This window comes from Bubalus bubalis, chromosome 12 (genome assembly GCF_019923935.1).
Source record: "Bubalus bubalis isolate 160015118507 breed Murrah chromosome 12, NDDB_SH_1, whole genome shotgun sequence".
NCBI classification, from domain to species: domain Eukaryota; kingdom Metazoa; phylum Chordata; class Mammalia; order Artiodactyla; family Bovidae; genus Bubalus; species Bubalus bubalis.
This window is the reverse complement of record NC_059168.1, coordinates 26,282,340-26,294,983: the sequence shown is the minus strand read 5'-3', so window position 1 is coordinate 26,294,983 and position 12,644 is coordinate 26,282,340. Positions and strand designations below refer to the sequence as shown.

Here is a 12,644-nt window from a genome sequence, read left to right as displayed (position 1 = left end):
TCCCAGGGACGGGGGAGCCTGGTGGGCTGCCATCTATGGGGTCACACAGAGTCAGACATGGCTGAAGCGACTTAGCAGCAGCAGCAGCACATAGATAGAAAGTTGGTAAGTGGCTGCCAGGAGGAAGAGGAAGGAGTAAGATGGAGAGTTACTAGTAATGGGAATTGGGGCTTCATTTCATGGTGATGAAAAATTTTTGAAATTAGAGAGTGGTGATGATTCCACAACATTGTAAATGTACTAAAAACCACTAATTGCACAATTCAAAGTGGTTAAAATGATTACTTTTTACCTTGATTACAAAAAAAGGTGGACACCAAAATTAGAAACAGTAAGCCAGAGAGTGGAATGGGTCCTCAAAGGCTGCATAAGAACAAAGATTTTCAGAAGGACAAGGTTTAAAAAACATGATTCTAGATGCAACTTACTTTGGAGCTCTTTCAAAAACAAATGGCTAAAGCCTTATTTTTTCAGTCTTACATCTACTAGTTAGAGGAAACTAGATTTGTACATTATTTGTACATTAAAATAGGAACATTTTAAAAAATATCAAGGGAACATTTTGATTTATTGAAACTCTGATTATATGTATATGCAAGCAAATTACATAATCATGATTGGAGTTTAAAATAACCTAGAAAATTAGATTATAATTGGCCCATATCTGTAATTTAAGCTTCATGAAAACATGACCCAATGAATTATTTTCTACATACACTGCATCACATTTTGAAGGTGCTATAAAGTTCCTTCTGCAGTTTGTTGTGATCCACACAGACAAAGGCTTTCGCATAGTCAATGAAGCAGAAGTAGATGTTTTTTTGGAATTCCCTTGCTTTCTTGACAAGCCAACTAATGTTGGCAATTTGATCTCTGGTTCCTCTGCCTTTTCTAAATCCAGCTTGTACACCTGGAAATTCTCAGTTCACATACTGTTGAAGCCTAGCTTGAAGAAGGATTTTGACACTAACCTTACCAGCATGTGAAATGAGCGCAACTGTCTAATGGTTTGAACATTCTTTGGCACAATACTCTCACTTTCTTTGGGATTGGAATGAAAACCGACCTTTTCCAGTCCTGTGGCCACTGCTGAGTTTTCCAAATTTACTAACATAATGAGTGCAGCACTTTTAACAGCATCATCTTTTAGGATTTGCTGAAGCTGAAGCTGCAGTATCTTGGCCACCTGATTCAAAGAGCCGACTCATTGGAAAAGATCCTGATACTGGGAAAGATTGAAAGCAAAAGTAGAAGGGGGTGGCAGAGGATGAGATGGTTAGCTAGCATCACCAACTCAATGGATATGAATCTGAGCAAACTCCAGGAGATGTGAAGGATGGGGAAGCCTGGCTGCAGGCTGCAGGCCGCAGGGCTGCAAAGAGTCAGACACGACCTAGCAACTGAACACAACACACACATAAAGTTCCTTCTAAAATACAAAATAAAACACAAGAGAACAAAAGCTGTTGGAGGAGGGAGGAGGGTTCAGGATGGGGAACACATGTATACCTGTGGCGGGTTCATTTCAATATTTGGCAAAACCAATACAATATTGTAAAGTTTAAAAATAAAATAAAATTTTTAAAAAAATTAAAAAAAAAAAGCATACTAGATTACCTAGTATCAAAAAAAAAAAAAAAAGTCACCCCTGCTGTTAATATTACTAACATTAAAACTGTACTTTTTAAATATAAATTCAGTATCCACACTTGCCTCAGTTGCCAATCTTGCCAAGTTTTAAAGGGGTACCTATGATACCCTACATGTATAAGGACAATCTGTCACATATATAATTTCATAAGCAAACCATTACATCACAAGTTTTTATTTACTGAACACTCACAGGGTACATGCGCTTCCCTGGTGGCCCAGCTGGTAAAGAATCTGCCTGCAATGCAGGAGAGCTTGGTTCAATTCCTGAGTCAGGGAGACCCCCTGGAGATGGCAATGGCAATGATTTGCTTGTGAAATTATATGTATGACAGATCTCAATCCCTTCCTCTGAAAAATGAATACAAGACTGACTTACAAGAGGCAGGATGTACAGAAGTTAAAAGTTCAAGCTGTGACTATCATTATATAAGATGTTACTGATGGAGATAGTTGAGGGAAGGGTCCATGGAACTCCTCATATACTTTCGCAACTTCCTAAGAGTCTGTAATTAATTCAAAACAAAAATTTTTTTAAGTACAGGTGAGAAACCAGACCACCAGTGTTTGAATAGGGTCACAATCAATCACTGGCTGTGTGACCTCAATCAACTTATTTATATTCTCATCTGTAAATGAAGATAAAAACAGCATTTACCCATAAGATGCTGTGTGGATTAAATAAGCTAGTACATGTAAACCACTCACGAAAGTGCTTGTCACAAGGCCCGGCACTCAACTGTCAGCCATTATTAATGTTGCTATGATTATACATTTTTATTCTAAGATCATAATTCAGCTCTAGAATTCTATATGTTTACTGATGTGGAGAGATACCAGCTAGTTTGGAAAAAAGAGAAAAAATCTTGGCAGCCATTGTGCCAAAATTCTAGCTCAGCCACCTGTCTTCTTTCTATAAAGAATCTTTCTATAGGATTTAGTGTAATATTTACATAGAAATATTTATTCTTTCAAAAACAGTTATATCACAAAGAGCCACACTGCTGGAGAAGAGTCTTGCTTCTACATCAAGGTCATCTCCACCAAGTGTTCTCCAAGTATGAAACAATGTCTTATTTTGAAAACTCCTAGGAACAGAAGAGTTCACATTTTCTCTGGCTAAGTCTTACCAGGGCCTTGAAGACATCAGGAAGTTATTCTTGGCACAGTTCACACTTATTGCCTCTTATCATGGTGGAGGCAGAAGATAAGTTTTAGAACTTTATACCTTACTGTTTCTCCTTCTCTGTAATATCCTTATAGACTCCATCTTCGAATTGCTTAATTATCTTCATTCCCGCTTCACAGATTTATTGGAAGGAGTACATGAATTAGAATACATCAAAGCACCTGGTGCTATACCTGGCATACAGTAAGTATTTCATACAGTTTTCTTTCCTTCCTAATCAAGGACTAAGCTAATCACCTCCATCACAAATGCCAGGCAATTGAGGTGTTCTAATTAGAACTTCACAATGAATGTACACAAACCCCAAAGTTTTTATCCCTATTTAGAGTTTTAAGTAAAGCAGTATTATGAAACCAGATCCTAACTGTACTTCCCTGACCACCCTAATCAATTTTTATCCAAATCCTAAATATTCAGCTGTTACAGTATCTTTCAAAGCTTAGATATCTTAAACTAAAATAGTTCAAGAAACATATACTATAAATAGACATCCTTTGTGAAAACATTTTTCTTAAAATTATTCCTAAACTCACCTAAACTGTATTCAGACATATTTCCACTTAAAATGCTTTTTGCTCTTTCTACAATTACTGTAAATGTGCTTCTCCCTTCCTTTCAAAATGTGTAATCCTGTAAAAAAAGGCAGATTTTATAAAAATCAAACACCTGAAGTAATGTTGCAACATGCTAGACTATAACTGGGAGAGAAAAATTAATTCTGTAAAAATGGTATCTTAACTCTCTTCACTCTTTTCTAATGATTTTTAAAACCAGAACAGTCTGTATGCTTTTCACAATATCACTGCTTTCAGCTGAATTTTCTCCTCCTATTTTTAAGATTCTTCTGAAAGTGACAAAACATGAATAGGAAAAATACCAAAGCTTGATTTTTCAAATAACTACTACTTAAAGAGTAGTTTGGAAAAAGTCTGTTTTCACTTTCAGGCTCAAGAAGAACTTGGCTTTTTTTCATATCAAATGTTATGAGAGAACGGTTAAATGAACTCTCTGATTTGAATTTTATCTCCAAATGCCAATACATTCCTTGGAATGTTTTTTCTTTAGTTCTGAGAACATAGCAAGACCCAGTTAAAGCAGTATTTCCCTACACAAAGTTATAAAACCTAAATTCTGATAAAGACTGCTTGCAAATTCAATAGAATGAACAATTCGATTCTTGGTAGATTGTTTTTCTTTTACAAGAGAAAAATGCTTTAAAAAAAAATCTTAACTGGAGTGATATTTACCTTACGAAAATACTGTATTCAGGATAGAAGATGCTTGTATATTGGACCCAGGCGCCAGCTTCCTCTTCAGTTTCCCTTTTTTTGACTTCTGTTACTGAAAACAGATTAAATGATTCAAATCTTCTTACAGATATATGTCGTAGACAGTCATCCAGGTGTTTTTGTTTCAGAACCTTTGAAATAAAACCAAATATTGTGGTCACAAATATTATATAAATACAACGTTCAACGTTTAAGAGGTAAGGGGACTTTCATTTCTGATAATGGCAGATAATTCAGACCAAAGTCTTACTGAAAACAACTAGAAAAGATGCATAAAACATTTTAAAACACTACTCAAAGGCATCAGAGAACAAGGACGATACTGAAGATCTACCAGTCTAATATCTAACAAGGTAAATCTAGTGAGAGGAGTCTGGCTTTTGTGACCACTCTTTCTGTGAGACATTCAATTCCAAAGGGAAGGTCTGAGAAGACAAGCAGCACTTTCAACAGTTTGTAGAATTAGGGGGTAAAAGTTGAATTTCAAAGCATACTACCTAGTCAGGAGCAGGTATGTTATTCTGAGCCTGTGTGTGTGTGTGTGCACGTGTGTACACCCAGACAGGAGCAGTATGTTATTCTGAGCGGGTGTGTGTGTGTATGTGTGTGTGTGTGTGTGTGTGTGTTAAGATAAACCAAATAAGTAATTTTGTTGGTGTCATTGCAAACTGGGTTCTTAAATAAGACAGAAAGGCAATACAGCTGTTAAGACTAATGAGGTTAAGCAAAAACACTGTAGCCCTGCATGTGAATGAAGTATAATATAAATTAATGATATATTTCATTTTTTAAAACTATACATGTATTGCCTACATCTGACCACTGAAAAGGTCTAAAACCAATGCCCAAACTAGCAGCAATGAACTCACTTAATGCTGCACATACTGCTGTCTCTAAATGACAATTTTTATTAAATCAAAGTAAGGGGAATTCCCTAGTGGTCCAGTGGCTGAGACTCCCAGCTTTCACTGCCAAGGGCATGGGTTTAATAATCCCTGGTTAAGGAACCAAGATGCTTCCCTGGTGGTTCCGATGGTAAAGAATCTGTCAGCAATGCGGGAAACCTGGGTTCAATCCCTGCGTTGGGAAGATCCCCTGGAGGAGAGTATGGCAACCCACTCAGCATTCTTTCTTGCCTGGAGAATCCCCATGGACAGAGGAGCCTAGTGGGCTATAGTCCATGGGGTTGCAAAGAGTCAGACATGACTGAGCAACTAAACATTCAAGGAACTAAGATAAGGCAGGCAAGCTGAGGAAGAATGCCAGGAATTATACAAGATAAGCCTGGAACATCATGCACACAAGAAAACAAGAAAGCCTTACAGAATTAGAGGTTATATCAAAAGGATTCAAGAGACAATAGGGAAAGGGTCCATTGGCCAAAGATGGGATACTGTGAATATTTACACAGATAACAAATGTAACTAAACTGAAACACATTAGTTCATAATGGTAATTTTTAAATGCCTCGCTGCTGACCACTGAAGAATGCAAAGAACCAATTTATTTTGAAAATAGTAATTGAAGAGAAAGAATCAAATATTTATCTGTTTTTCCTATATAAACTATAACTGAAAGCATCCAAATGGAAGAGCCCAAGTAATAAATGAAGAAAGAACAACAGAACATCACCATTTTCAACTCCCTCATGAATTCATGAACCAAGGTAATCATAATAAGGAAATGACCACACGTCCCTGTGATTACTGATGAAATTTCACACCACCATTATCTTGACCAACTAAACAAAACAAAAAATATCAAATCTGAGTTTCATCAAATCTCTAATGGGAAATAGGAAATGCAGGGATAGAGGAACTCATTGATCAAGTGCAATTAGCAAAATTCAAGTTATGGGAAACTCTGCAAAACACCCAGTTTCTTCTAAAATAGACAGCAAGGGCTGGAAAAGAGACATGTCAAGGGAATATTTATTAATAGGTTAAAAAGACTTAAACATATCAATAATAACAATATTTGGAGTTTAATTTGGATCCTGTTTTCAAAAAAATTACACTGTAAAAAAAATTAGGAGACAATGGAGAAAATTTGGAAACTGACCAGATCATCAAAGAATTATTCTGCATAGGATTTGGCATTGCAATCATTTTTTAATGTTATCTTGTATAAGTACATACTGAAATAGTTATAGAAAAATGTTATCTGGGTTTATCTGTTATCTCAGTTGTTATCTGAAAATGGTACCTCAGTTATCTGAGATTCACTTCAAAATAATCTGGTGAGAGTTGCATAATGAGAGATTAGAAATGAATTGAAGTAGTCCAGAGTTAAAAATAGTTGAAGATTATAGAAACCTTCCTCAGTAATCAATGCAAAGAAATAGAAGAAAACAATAGAATGGGAAAGACTAGAGATCTCTTCAAGAAAATAAGAGACACCAAGGGAACATTTCATGCAAAGATGGGCTCAATAAAGGACAGAAATGGTATGGACCTAAAAGAAGCTGAAGATATTAAGAAGAGGTGGCAAGAATACACAGAATAACTGTACAAAAAGGATCTTCACGACCCAGATAATCACGATGGTGTGATCACTCACCTAGAGCCAGACATCCTGGAATGTGAAATCAAGTGGGCCTTAGGAAGCATCACTACGAACAAAGCTAGTGCAGGTGATGGAATTCCAATTGAACTATTTCAAATCCTGAAAGATGATGCTGTGAAAGTGCTGCACTCAATATGCCAGCAAATTTGGAAAACTCAGCAGTGGCCACAGGACTGGAAAAGGTCAGTTTTCATTCCAATCCCAAAGGAAGGCAATGCCAAAGAATGCTCAAACTACCATAGAATTGCACTCATCTCACATGCTAGCAAAGTAATGCTCAAAATTCTCCAAGCCAGGCTTCAACAGTACATGAACTGTGAACTTCCAGATGTTCAAGCTGGATTTAGAAAAGGCAGAGGAACCAGAGATCAAATTGCCAACATCCGTTGGGTCACTGAAAAAGCAAGAGAGTTCCAAAAATCACCTACTTCTGCTTTAGACTATGCCAAAGCCTTTGACTGTGTGGATCACAACAAACTGTGGAAAACTCTTAAAGAGATGAGAATACCAGACCACCTGACCTGCCTCCTGAGAAATCTGTATGCAGGTCAAGAAGCAACAGTTAGAACTGAATATGGAACAACAGACTGGTTCCAAATTAGGAAAGGAGTACGTCAAGGCTGTATATTGTCACCCTGCTTATTTAACTTATATGCAGGGTACATCATGAGAAATGCTGGGCTGGATGAAGCACAAGCTGGAATCAAGATTGCTGGGAGAAATATCGGTAACCTCAGACATGCAGATGACACCACTCTTAGGGCAGAAAGCAAAGAACTAAAGAGCCTCTTGATGAAAGTGAAAGAGGAGAGTGAAAAAGTTGGCTTAAACCTCAACATTTAAAAAAACTAAGATCATGGAATCAGGTCCCATCACTTCATGGCAAATAGATGGGGAAATAATAGAAACAGTGACAGACTTTTTTTTTTTTTTTTTGGCTCCAAAATCATGGAAGATAGTGATTGCAGCCATGAAATTAAAAGACGCTTGCTCCTTGGAAGAAAAGTTATGACCAACCTAGACAGCATATTAAAACACAGAGACACTACTTTGCCAACAAATGTCCATCTAGTCAAAGCTATGGTTTTTCCAGTAGTCATATATGGATATGAGAGTTGGACTATAAAGAAAGCTGAGCACTGAAGAATTGATGCTTTTGAACAGTGGTGTTGGAGAAGACTCTTGCGAGTCCCTTGGACTGCAAGGAGATCCAACCAGTCCATCCTAAAGGAGATCAGTCCTGAATATTCATTGGAAGGATTGCTGTTGAAGCTGAAACTCCAATACTTTGGCCACTTGATGTGAAAAAACTGACTCATTTGAAAAGACCCTGATGCTGGGAAAGATTGAAGGTGGGAGGAGACCGGGATGACAGAGGGTGAGATGGTTGGGTGGCATCACCGACTCAATGGTCATGACTTTGAGTAAACTCTGGGAGTTGGTGATGGACAGGGAAGCCTGGCGTGCTGCAGGCCATGGGGTCACAAGGAGTCAGACACAACTGAGTGATTGAACTGAACTGATAGATACCTGAATGGCTATTAAAGTATTATTTCCAATTTTGCATATATCTGACATTTCCTGTAAAGTTTTTTTAATATATAAAGCACTCTAATAGTCACAAGTTAAATATAACTAAAAAGATATCTAAAACTAAATAAGTTAAGCAATAGACTTCTAAATAATCTATGAATCAAAAAACACACAATGGAAATTAGAAAGCATTTTGAACTGAATAATAAAAATACATTTCAAAACATGAAATGTAGCTGCTGCTGCTGCTAAGTCGCTTCAGTCGTGTCCGCCTCTGTGCGACCCCATAGACGGCTAAATCCATACTAAGAGGGAAATATATGGAAATGCTAAAAATCAGTAAGCTAAGTATCCATTGCAAAAACTCGAAAAAGAACAAATTAAGTCCTCAAAAGAGTAAAAGCTAATAAAGCAGAAAACAAACAAAGCAGGAGGGATTAACAACATCAAGGGATGGTTCTCTGAAGAGATTAATAAAACTGATAGCTTCCCTGATGAAGCTATTAAGGAAAAAAGAAAGAAGGTATAAATTTCAATGACATAAGGAGATCACTATAGATCCTACAGGCATTAAAAAATGCAAAGGAATATTATGAAGACTAACTTTGAAAATTTAGATGAAATGGACAAATTCCTGGAAAAATACAACTAACCAAAATTGACACAAGCAGAAACTGAAAGTCTAAATGGTCCTAAACTATTTTAAAAATAAAATGCATAAATAAAAATTTTACCACAAAGAAAACTCCAAGTCCAGACTATTCACCAGCAAATGACACCAAACATCTAAGTAAGAATTAATTTAAGTCTTACCACACTCTTCATTAAATTCTCAAATAACCCCATGGGATAGATACCTATTATGTGACAGAGGAAGCTAATGAAAAGGAATGGTAATTTGCTCAAGGTCAGAAAGCTAGTAAGAAGCAAATTCAGGCTATCTGACTACAGAGCTTGAACTTTCAACACCTTTTCTTCTGGAGAATGTGGTAGCCTGGCACCAAACATCACAGTTCCACTTCCTTTAAGATACCTTCCTATGCTAAAGCTAGAAACCACATTTCCCAGAATCCCTAGAAGTCAGTTTCAGATGTGCTTTTGGTTTAGCTAACCAGATGGACTAACATGAGATTTGAAAGAAAGAAAGATGGAAAGAAGAAAGATCCATTTCTGCAATGTGTGCTAGTAAGAACAGTTCTAAAGACATTTGGATCTTCAGCAGCTTTAGCAGAGGTTCCAATGTTCACGCTCTAATTTAGTGGAGAGTGAAAGACTGAGTAATGGAGCACATGTGTGTGCGCGCACACACACACACACATACACACACACACGCTGTACAAGTGTCAAACCTTTGCTGGTAGACACAGAACAGGCAAGGTGTACTTCTGGAGTCTACAGTTCCAGAAACAGTTTCTTGATCACCAGAGATCACAGACAATGTGAAATGATCCCAGAAAGAAGCTCAAGTTCTTCATTTTGGTAGCGGTAGCATCTCTCTTGGCAGGCCAGCTTTTGTGTTGTTCTGGGACTCATTCTTTGTAGGTTCCTTTAGTTCCTCCAAAGATTTTATGAGCACTTAATTCCCTTTATAAAGCCCTTTTCTGCTTAAAATAGCTAGAGTTGTTTCTCTTATCTGAAAAGGAACCCTGACTACATAAAGGCAAACTGAGATCAGAACCAAGCAAGAAACCATACCAACTTGAATAATATACCTTGAGGGAAAAAATAGGCTTAAAATTTTTATATTATATAGAAGGTTTATACGGTTGATTTTTTTAAATGTAACATCAGAAAAATCGCGTCTCTTTGACTTGTTTGAGAGTTTCCTTTAAAAATAAAAGGGTGGGGCTTCCCTGGTAGCTCGGTGGTAAAGAATCTGCCTGCCAATGCAGGTGACATGGGCAAGATCCCTGATCCAGGAAGATCCCACGTGCCTTGGAGCAACTAAGCCCCAACGTCACAAGTATTGAGTTGTGTTCTAGAGCCTGAGAGCCACAACTACTGAAGCCTGTGCGCCCTAGAGCCAGTGCTCCGTGACAGCAGAAGCCACCACCATGAGAAACTATGCACTACAGCTAGCGAGCAGCCCCTGTTCTCCCCAACTAGAGAAAAAGCCCGCAGAGCAATGACGACCAAGCACAGCCAAAGATGAAATACATAAATAAAATTTTAAAAATAAATAAAATAAAAGGATGAATTGTTTTAAAAGTTTTTACCAAAAATACAGTCTTATTGTTATCTATCATCTATGATTATGAGGAAGAAAAACACATCACTAAACAAAGCTTACTCTCAAAAAAAAAATTGTTATAAAATGTAAAATGTAGATATTATAAATTGCCACAGATCTTGTCCAATTAATGTCCAAAAATCAAATGCCTTTTTATACTAATTAAATTACTCTGATGTCAAGGTAATGACATTATAAATCACTAAGGTAAAAAGTTATTAAATCAACACATGTATAAAATTGTAAGAGGCTTTTATAGTTTAGTAAATTCCATGATCTACAATATGACAACAAGGTAATTCTCAAAGAAAGTAAAAAATATATTTAGAATAAATAAAAAGGAACAGTTATTTACATAATCTATACACTACTCAGTAAAGGTAATCATATGCAATGGAGATCAATTCAGTTTACTACTGATTCAGTTATTTCAAGGTCATCAAAAATGTCTGCAGCTTTGTGACTTGAGAGGATATTTAAATTTCCCATCAAGGTATAATTTTGTCAGCTACTGCTTTTAGAATATTGCCTTCCAACCCCCTAAGTAAATATTAATTGCCTTCCAACCCCCTAAGTAATAATCAAATGGAATTATGGGATGGGGTGGTGAAGGAAAATACTCAAAGTTCAGATATAAAAGGTTATATACCTTACAAATAAAGTTTGGGGTTTGAGCTAGAATTGTGAAGTCCAAAAGTACCTATAGAGAGCAGCTTTCTAAAATGGCAAAAAACTAGATGTGAAAAAAGGAATATAGCCTCTCTTTGCCACAGAGAACTCAGAAGGAACAAGAAGGCAATGAAAACCAAGTAGACAAAGTGAAAACATTCAGTTGTTTGAAAGCTTCAAAAAAATAAATGAATGAAAATGTTTTCAACAATAACCAAAAAGGTGATGGATGTGTTAACTCATTGGGGGTGGGGATGGGGAATACTTTCACAATGTATACATATATCAAATCATCACATTGTGTAGTTTACAATATGATTTGTCAGTTATATCTCAATAGAGCTGAAACTTTTAAATGGTGAATTTTTTTACTCTTAGAAAAATTCATATAAAAACATCATTTTTAGGACTCAAAACTTTTTAGGAATTAAATCATAGATTTCTGGTCTTAATTTAAATAACAAAAATGAGCCAAATAAAAATATTCAGCATTATTTTAGGAATGGGGGTTAAAGCATTTAATCTCTGCAAAATTGTTGTATTTACTCTTAGGAAGACTATTGATTAATAGTCTAATAAATATACAGCTCTGAGAATGTAAAAAGACACATGCTTTCACACTTGGAGCCTTCTAAACTTTTTATTTTCTTTGCTGCACAGTGAAAAGTTCATTTCTTTCAAGGACTTCCCCACTGTTCCAGTGGTTAAGAATCTGCCTGTCAATGCTGGGGACAGAGGTTTGATCTCTGGTCTAGGAAGATCCCACATGCCGGGAGGAACTAAGCCCACCCTCTAGAGACAGCGAACCGTTAACTGCTAAGCCAAAAATAAAGAAACTTCTTAAAGTCCATTTCTTTCAAAATAATTATTGGTGGAATATTTTGTTTTCAGATTGACAAGCTACATACTTCTAACTCAAGAAAACATTCCCGTTCACCATTTTTAACCTAAAGCATATTCCTAAATATTTTTAAGGAATCCAATAAAAACCAATTATTAATCTTAATAACTCAGAAACATAAAAAAAGAAAATCTCCTCCAGTCACTGATGTATATGTCAATAAGGTTTGAACTGCGGGGGTCAGGGTTGAGCATTGCAATTTATATGCTTAAGGTTAAAGTATGTTCCACACAGCACGCAAAAATCTATGTCATCTGTGACTACAGTAGAAAGTCTATAATCAATTGAAATGTAAGTTTAACTTCAACAATGTGAAAAATCCTTATAAATACAACAATGTATAAAATTTAAAAAAAAAGGGGGGGGGGAATGAAAGAGCACGAATGACCCTACTCAGCTGCTGCTGTAGAAAGTGATCCCTAGTGATGCCAATAAAAACCAATGAAGAGTCCATCATTCAACTCCTCACTTACATAGGGATCTAAACCACAATTCTCAGTGCAAGATCTACAGGCACAACCATTTCTAAGACATGGTTTCTTGGTGTCTGTTTGCCATTTTCTATCAAGGAACTGGGAGACATAAACAGGACACAAAACACAGCACATCTCTTGTAAC

General features: G+C 36.5%; 1 protein-coding gene across 3 annotated transcripts in view; it reads right to left on the bottom strand.

The window, feature by feature from the left end:
- CAMKMT (calmodulin-lysine N-methyltransferase) overlaps positions 1–12,644 on the bottom strand; it is a 411,076-nt gene that overhangs the window by 392,363 nt on the left and 6,069 nt on the right. For all 3 annotated transcript variants that reach the window (XM_006056820.4, XM_006056819.4, XM_006056821.4), the window contains exon 2: positions 4,087–4,259. In XM_006056820.4, coding sequence (XP_006056882.1) covers positions 4,087–4,259 — 173 coding nt within the window. The remainder of the gene's footprint in view (positions 1–4,086; positions 4,260–12,644) is intronic.